The 7,538-nt window shown below is 59.9% G+C and overlaps 1 protein-coding gene across 4 annotated transcripts in view; it reads right to left on the bottom strand.

The window, feature by feature from the left end:
• Positions 1 to 7,538, bottom strand: part of SH3GLB2 (SH3 domain containing GRB2 like, endophilin B2) — a gene marked incomplete at its 5' end in the record, with an annotated part of 15,844 nt that overhangs the window by 1,327 nt on the left and 6,979 nt on the right. Inside the window, 9 exon segments of one of the 4 annotated variants that reach the window (XM_027773999.1) lie at positions 41 to 131; positions 223 to 237; positions 465 to 565; positions 866 to 955; positions 1,281 to 1,304; positions 2,739 to 2,801; positions 3,447 to 3,458; positions 4,805 to 4,897; positions 5,105 to 5,238. In XM_027773999.1, coding sequence (XP_027629800.1) covers positions 41 to 131; positions 223 to 237; positions 465 to 565; positions 866 to 955; positions 1,281 to 1,304; positions 2,739 to 2,801; positions 3,447 to 3,458; positions 4,805 to 4,897; positions 5,105 to 5,238 — 623 coding nt within the window. 4 annotated transcript variants of the gene reach the window in all.

The following is a 7,538-nucleotide window of genomic DNA, read 5'->3' as shown; positions in this document are numbered from 1 at the left end:
GAGAGGGGAGAGAGGGGGAAAAGCCAGCCACAGAGGGTACCACAGGCATAGTGGCTGCAGTGGTGGTGGGCGAGGTACTGCTCAGTGGCGGGGAGGCAGGCTCTGTGGTGCCAACGAAGGTGCCTGGAAAACTGGAGGGGATGTGGAGTCTTAGCAGCCTGGAGTCCAGCCCAAGGAAGGTGACACCCCAGAGGTGGGACTCCTCCCAACGCCGCTACTTACATGGTGCCCTGGGAACTGGCAGCACGAAGGGAAAAGCAAAGCAAGTGAAGAGTGAGAGGGCCCTGGCCCTGCTCCTGCCACCTCCCTACCCCGGCAGGGGACTGAGACCGGCCACCATCCTCAGACACAAGTGGTGCCTGGCCCGAAGATGGCAGCAGGCAGAGCCTCCCTCAGCTCCTGCCCGGAGAAGCTCGGGCTGCTCACTGGTCTGGGAGCAAGGGGACCCCGGGGCCTGGCCGCACCTGCCCAGCTGCTTCTGCAGGTCCAGCATGTGGCGGTAGCACTGCGCGTAGTACGTTGTCTGAGACTTGACGAACTCATGCAGGCAGCGAAGGTGGTTCACCTGGGGGGAGAGGCCAGAGCAGCCTGTGACCTCCAGCCCTGGGTAGGCGGCATCTTAGGGGATAAAAAGTTCCACCCAGCTCCGTCCTTGGCCATAGCCTGGCCCGCCACCATAGCACATAATGCCCAGCTGCCTGCTCTGCTCAGGGACAGACACCCTACCTCCCCTGTGGCACCTGTTCAGCGCAGGCACCTCGCTCGTGCCAAAATGCTACCTTTGGAGACCTGGGGAATGCACGACGTCACTCGTTGCCTACTTGTGGACACACCTCATGGGGGGAGGACACGCAGCAAGACTCACGTGTGTGCTGCTGATTCCCTCCAGCAGGAGACGCGTCACTTCTGCCTGCCGGTCAAACTCTGTCTGGGCCACTCGGAGCTCTTGTTCGGCCTTGTGGGGGCGGGGTGAGGGGACAGGACGCAGCAGTGCATGAGAGCAGGCAGCACCCCGTCCAGCAGCCTCCACTCCACCAGCCTTCTGAGGCTTATCAGGAGCTGAAGTCACAGCCCCAGGGGATGCAGACGGACATCTGGAGCTGTTCAGCCCTAACCCTGGAGAAGCTGAAGCCCCACTCAGGACCTACTGGGGGAGCCTGAGGCCCAGAGGGGGCGTGACAATGGCTCCAATGGAGGTGGGGCCGAGCCCACAACAGCAGGTATTCCTGGGCCCTTGTCCCCACCGCCCCATCCCCTAAGCTCCCCAGGCCCCAACTCACCTTGTCCACCTCATCATTCCAAAGCTGCGGAGACCACAACAGGACCGGCCAGCACGGAGGGAGGTGAGCACCAGTCAGCAGGAGGGGTGGGGCAAGACCCAGAGCCAGACCTGCCCCACCCCATCCCTCTGCCCCCAGCCCCAGCCAGACCGGGAGCCAAGGCTGGGTGAGACTTTGTGAGCAGGGACCATTGTCTGACATGCCACATGCAGGGAGGGGGACAGCCAGCGGAGGTCCTGCCTGGGTCCTAGTGTCTGCCCCAGTCCCTGAGTGCGGTCTCAAGAGCCTGAGCGTCCTCTACCCGCCCTGACTCTCAGCTAAGGCTGAAGGGCTGGGAGGCAGGACCATCAACCCCGGGCCAGTTCCTGAGCCTTGCCGTCCTCCAGCAGAGCAAGACAGTTCGTGCCTGAGTCACAGGAAAGAATGAACAGGGCCCTCTCCTCCCTCAGAACGCTGCCTACCCTGGGCCCAGGGAGGAGGGTGGGGAGTGCCTTCCAGGGTCTAAAGACAAAGCCCCACACCCTGCCACCACTGGGAGTTGTTCTCCTGCCCATTTCTGGAAATCTGACCTCAGACAGTAGCTGAAACAGGGAAGGCAAGATCGGGCCGGCTGTGTGGATGGTGCATGGGCCCCAGGGCTGCTCAGGAAACCCACCCCCGGAGGGCAGCGGGAGAATACCCAGCCACGGGGCCTGCCAGAGCCAACCACAGGGCGCCCTGGGGAGGACTGCAGGATGGCCACTTGCAGCATGCGTATGATGGGTGGGGGCCGCAGGGGCATGCGTGAGGGTCTCACCCACAGGGAGACGGAGGAGAGAAAAGGGCAGAAAAGGTGCAGCGTGGTTGCGAGGCATGAGGGAGAGGTGACTGGCCTAGCTCCCACACTAAACAGTAAATACCAAGAATCTCAACAAGGCTGTAAGACAACAACAGACATGGACATTCAAGCCCTCCCAGCCAGCCCTGCCCCCCTCCTGCCCCGTCCCTGCCGACCCGGGACACGCCCTGCTCTGGGACCTCCTGCCCCCTTGGGGTCGCCTGCTGGTGCTTCTTACAACATCCAGTGGATGTGCCTAGGTGTCCTTGTCACCGTCTTGGGCGTCTGGGCACTCAGGGCAGGCAGGGCCTCGGCCCTTGTTCACTCTCAGGACCACCCAGGATGGGGAGGGGGCAGCAGGCTGGCACTGGGACAGCTGTGGCCTGGGCTCCCTATGCTGTCCCACTCAACGACTTGCAGGGAGATGCCAGACTGGCAGCTGTGTCACTGGGCCTGGGCCTGGGCCAGGCCAGGGACGGAGTGGGGACTGCTGCCTGTGGCCCCTGCAGCCTCCCGAGCAGCGCCCCGGGATGCCTGACCATGTGCGCAGTGTGGGCCTGACCTGGGCTCCTGTGCCAGCGCGGTCGCCAGGGCCAGCGGTGGGGTGGGGTAGGGAGAGGTCGGGCGTGGGGAGCGCTTACCGCGGAGGCGCTGGCCGAGAGAATGTAATTACGAGGTCTAGTCTCCTGAAAGTCAGGCACCGTCTGGCGGGGAACAGAGTTCATGGGGGGAAGGGGTCACCCAGGGCCAGGGCTGAGGCCAGGAGGCTGGCCCAGAGACAGGTGGTACAGACAGAAGCAGTGTGGACCGTGTCTCCCCACTCTGACTGCCCAGAGCACACAGGCCTAGGGACTAGCAGGGTCCAGACACAGACCAAGGGGTGGACACGCTGGGGGCCCGCAAGCAGGCGCCATGAGGAGGCAAGCAGCCTGTCAGCCCCTGCCTGTGGGTGGCTGGGCTCCGCCCCCACCCAGGGCCATGCCTCCTCCCAGATGCCCAGTCAGACCCATGGTCCCCAATGAGGCCTCCCCCCAGCACAGCTTTCTCCACCCCAGAATCTCCACACACACCTCTCGCTCCTCCCCCAGGGCCAGGCCCCTCCCCCACACCGAGGGTGGACAGATGGATGCGTGGACGGATGGACTGACAGGCTTTCACCATTTGCAAAAAGCTGATTCACAGGCTCCAACGCCTGGCAACCCCCCGAACCAGAGGCTCCACATAGAGGCCCTGGTGGGGAGACCAGCTGCTTGCAAAAAGCCCGAGGACACGCCCAGCCAGCCGGGCACGGTGGCCCGCACTGGACGGCAAACCAGAAGCAGCACAGCACGTGGGACAGGTATACTCACATCTCCCTCACACTGAGCCAAGTTACCCAAGCAGACGGGAAGGAACAGAAACAGAGAGTTAGTGAGTCCCCAGCGCAGGCGCAGCAGGCCCCCAGCCCTACGGCAGGGGGCACCAGGCGGACCGCCCACTGGGGGCATCCTGATGGGAGTTCGCAGGGGCAGCACTGTTGGGCTTGAGGCCTCTGGGACGCCGTTCCTGGGGCTGGTGTTGGGGTGGTCTGGCCTAACCCAAAGGCGCGAGGCTGCAGGCCCACAGCCTAGAGAAGAGGTGGCCCTGCTGCAGTGACAGGAGGGGCCCCGCCTGGCTGCTGGAGGGCCAGCGTGCTCAAGTTACTCCAGAGAAACTGTCCGCCCCGAGTGACAGGGAGGCTGTCCCCTCTTGGTGACTTCGAAGAGGTCATCCCAAGAGCCAGTCATCCTGGAAAATGCTAACGAGGCTGTGGGTGCAGAGGGCCCCCCTCGTCTAGACCCCACACGCCTGGATGAGCCCAGACTCCACTGCAGCTCTTGCCAGAGGCAGCACAGGTCTGGCCGTGGCTCCTGGGTTCTGTGGCCACATAGGCCACAGTGTGGGAGAGGGACGCAAGGAAGGTTTAGGGCTGGAGCTGCCCATGGCAGCAGAGGGAGCTGAGCAGGCCCTGTGGCAGCTCACCGGCTGGGAGCTCCTTCTTCAGGGGCTGTGTGGCCTTTAGACCCTGTACCCCTAAACAGCCTGGCATGCCAGGAGTATGTTCACCCTTGAGCCCAGCTACCCAGAACCTGGCCTAGTCCTAGTCAAATCGTCCTGTGCTGTGTCTCACTGCCCTGGCCACACCAACCAGGCCTCTGTGAGCTGGGATGAAGGGGGCTGGGATGTCCAAGTCCTATCTAAGCCATGGGGCTGCAGGGGAGGGCCTCCGAGACTCACCCCCGAGCACGCAGCTCTGGGCTCTACTTCCATGGGGGAGCCTGAGCACAGGGTAGCCAGGCCCAGTGGGCAGCAGTGGGGGCAGTTAGTAAAGGCAGCCGTGCGGGCAGGGCCGGGGACAGAGCGAGCATCTGGGGAGGGTGGGGCAGAGGCATGCAAGACTCCAGCTGGTGGTCTGGGGAGGCTGTGGGGTGCACTGTGCCCAGCTGGGGGCACTGCTGGTCCGCCCCCCCAGACATGTCTGCCTGGGACCACAAGGACCACAAGGTACCCATGAGGGTGGGGACAGAGAGGTGTGACCTGCAGTGGCCAGCCCGACCCAGAGCCCCCAGCCAGGCCTCTCCAGTCAGGGAGAGGGAGATAGGTCATGCCAAACACCAGGTCCCTTCACAGCCCCTGCCCTTCGGCTCCAACCAGAGCCAGGGGCCAGGAGGCCAGAGGGGACACCTACCGTGGCTTTGGCTTCTGCGGCTTTGGCCTTCTTCAGCCGGGCTTTGCAGGCATCTAAGTCCAGACGCCGGTTTTGGAGGAGCCGTCTCTCTTTCTGTGGGTGGAGAACAGGGGACCATGAGAGCCCAAGCAGCCCTGGGAGACCCTCAGCTGAGGCAAGGCTGGTCACAGGCCCGTCAGAGAAACCAAGGCCCCAAGACGGGAGTTGCTCAGCCGCCTCTGGGGAGGCCCCAGCATGGGAGAGAGCTTGTGCTTGGGAGCTGAGGGGGCTCCTAGCTACGGGAGACAGACTGGTCCTCACCGAAATCGTCTTCCAGTCCCCTTCCAGAAAGTTGCGCAGGGGTGTGAGGAAGCTGATGGAAGCTGTGTGGATGAAATCCCTCTCTGCGGCTCCCAGGCGCTTTTCCGCTTCTGCCACTGTTCTCAGTGTCTTCCCTGAGAACGGAGGTGGGGGTGAGGAAGGCCAGGGCCGGGCTGCCGTGAGCCCTTGCAGCAGGCAGAGCTCAGCAGATGCACTGAGGTCGCCACAGAGGCGTCAGTGCAGAGCGGTCTGCCTGGAGAAAAGTGAGAGCCATCAAAGGGACTGACCTGAATTGAGGGGCATCTTCAAAAGGGGACACGTTGTATAGCCATTAAAAGACTGGGCCGGGGGCCAGCAGGTGGCATGGAAGTTACACTGCTGGATACACATGGCCGACCGTGTGGTTCGAGTCCTAGCCCAACAGCTTGAAAATCACACCAGGAGTGTGGTGTGCGTGCATGAAGTCTCCAGAGGAGAATGAAGGAGAAGGGACTGTGGTGTGGTCATTACTCCTGGGGTGTGATTTCTCACTTTCCCTCTGTCTGTCTTTCTCTGGTGAGTGCATGTGCCCTATAGCAAAGCTTCAAAAAAACAAAAACCTTCCAAAGCAGCTATAAGTATGAAGAGTCTTCAAAACAGTTCATAAAATATGCTTATTATTATTTTTTTAGAGAGAGATTTTTGCTATAGGGCATATGTGCTCTCCGGAGAGGGAACAGAGACAGAAAGCAAGAAAGTATCCCCAGGGGGAAGGCCATGTTGTAACCCCTTCTCCTCCATTCTCCTCTTGGGATTTTGGGTGCGAGCGTGCGTGTACACACATATGTGCCTAGTGTGAATGTTAAGCCACCGGATCTGGGACTGGAACTGTGGTCAAATATGTGGGAGTCCAGCAACATAACGATTAAGCCATCTGCTGGCCCAAATATATGATTATTATTAAGTGCACAGACCCCCAAAATGTTTTGCACCAAAATGAACCCACACTTCAGTTCCATCTTTCCATAACTTGTTTTTCCAAACTGCCTGGGGTTGCACGTGCTTGCCATAGAGACAGAGACCAAGAGGGGGACAAAGCACCACCCCGCAATGGGGATGGTCTTACTGTAATCTGTCTTCTCTACTGTCCACCCTGCGGGGAGCTGACACAGGAGGACCACAAGTTCAAGACTGGCCTGGGCAACAGCGCAAGACCCTGTGTGAAAAAGGGCTGGCTGGCTGTGGAAGCACATGCCTTCAGTCCAACCGAGGAAGGGGAGGGAAGAGAACTGTGGTGGTGAGCTTGTCTAAAAATCAAAAGGGGCTGGCTCTGTGGCCTGGTAGTTAAGGCAGTTGGATCCCACACGGCTAACTGTGGTTCAAGTCCCAACTCCAGGAGATTGAAAACAGTGGGCGTGGGTGCACACATGCCCGAAATCCTCATGGGGACTGTGGCATGACCACGCCCACTGCAGGGCGCTCCCTGGAGCTCACTCGCTCTCTGGTGAATACACATGTCCTCTGGCAATTAAAAAAAAAATAAATTAGGGGCCAGCAGGTGGCGAGGTGGTTAAGGCACCGGACTCCCACAGGGCTGACTACAGTGCCTTGAAAATCACATAGGACACATGTATGTGAGTGCCCAAAATTCCAGGAGAATGGAGAAGACATTGTGGTAGGCCATCCCCCTTAGGAGGGGGATTTCTCACTTTCCCTCTCTCTGTCTGTCTCTCTGTGGTGAGTGCACATGCCCTATAGCAAAAACCTAAAAAGAAAAATCAAATGGAAGGGTTGGCTTCGCAGCCTGATGGGTACGGGAGCCAGAGCCTACATGGCCAAGCATAGGGTTTTGCTCTGGCTTGAGAAACGCACTGGGAGTGTGTGTGCATGCCCAGATCCAGAGAGGAGGGAGAAATGAAGGGATAGCAGCATGGCTTTGCCTTTCTCTCCGTCTTTCTCTCTCTCTGGCGAGTGCATGTGCCTCTAGAAAAATAAAAAATAAAATTACAAAATGTAAGAGTGGCCGACAGGTGGTGTGGCGGTTAAGGCGACTGGACCCACATGGCCGGCTGTGTGATTCAAGGCCTGGACCTAGAGGCTTGAGGAATGCACTGGGAGGGACCAGCAGGAGGCATGGCGTGGAGGTGGGGTACCGGGCTCCCAAATGGCGGACCATGGTTCTGATCTGGCAGCTTGCTTTCTCACTTCCCCCACCCTCTGATAAGCATGTGTGCCCTACAGCAAACAAAATAAATAATACATAAACAACAACAATTAAAAAAAACGCACTGGAGTGTGTGCATGCACGCTCAAGATCCCAAGAGCAGAATGGAGCCCTGGAGTTGAAGGGGAAATTCACTGGCAGGAGTCCAGAGCAGACCTGCCGACAGACGCAAAGACAGGTCGATAGAGATCGTCTGAGGGGGAAGGAGACAGAGAAACATCCTGAACAGGG

Source organism: Tupaia chinensis, unplaced genomic scaffold, assembly GCF_000334495.1.
Source record: "Tupaia chinensis unplaced genomic scaffold, TupChi_1.0 Scaffold000394_1, whole genome shotgun sequence".
In the NCBI taxonomy this organism is placed as follows: Eukaryota; Metazoa; Chordata; class Mammalia; order Scandentia; family Tupaiidae; genus Tupaia; species Tupaia belangeri.
Note: the sequence above shows the minus strand (reverse complement) of the source record. Positions and strands in the feature narration are given on the sequence as shown.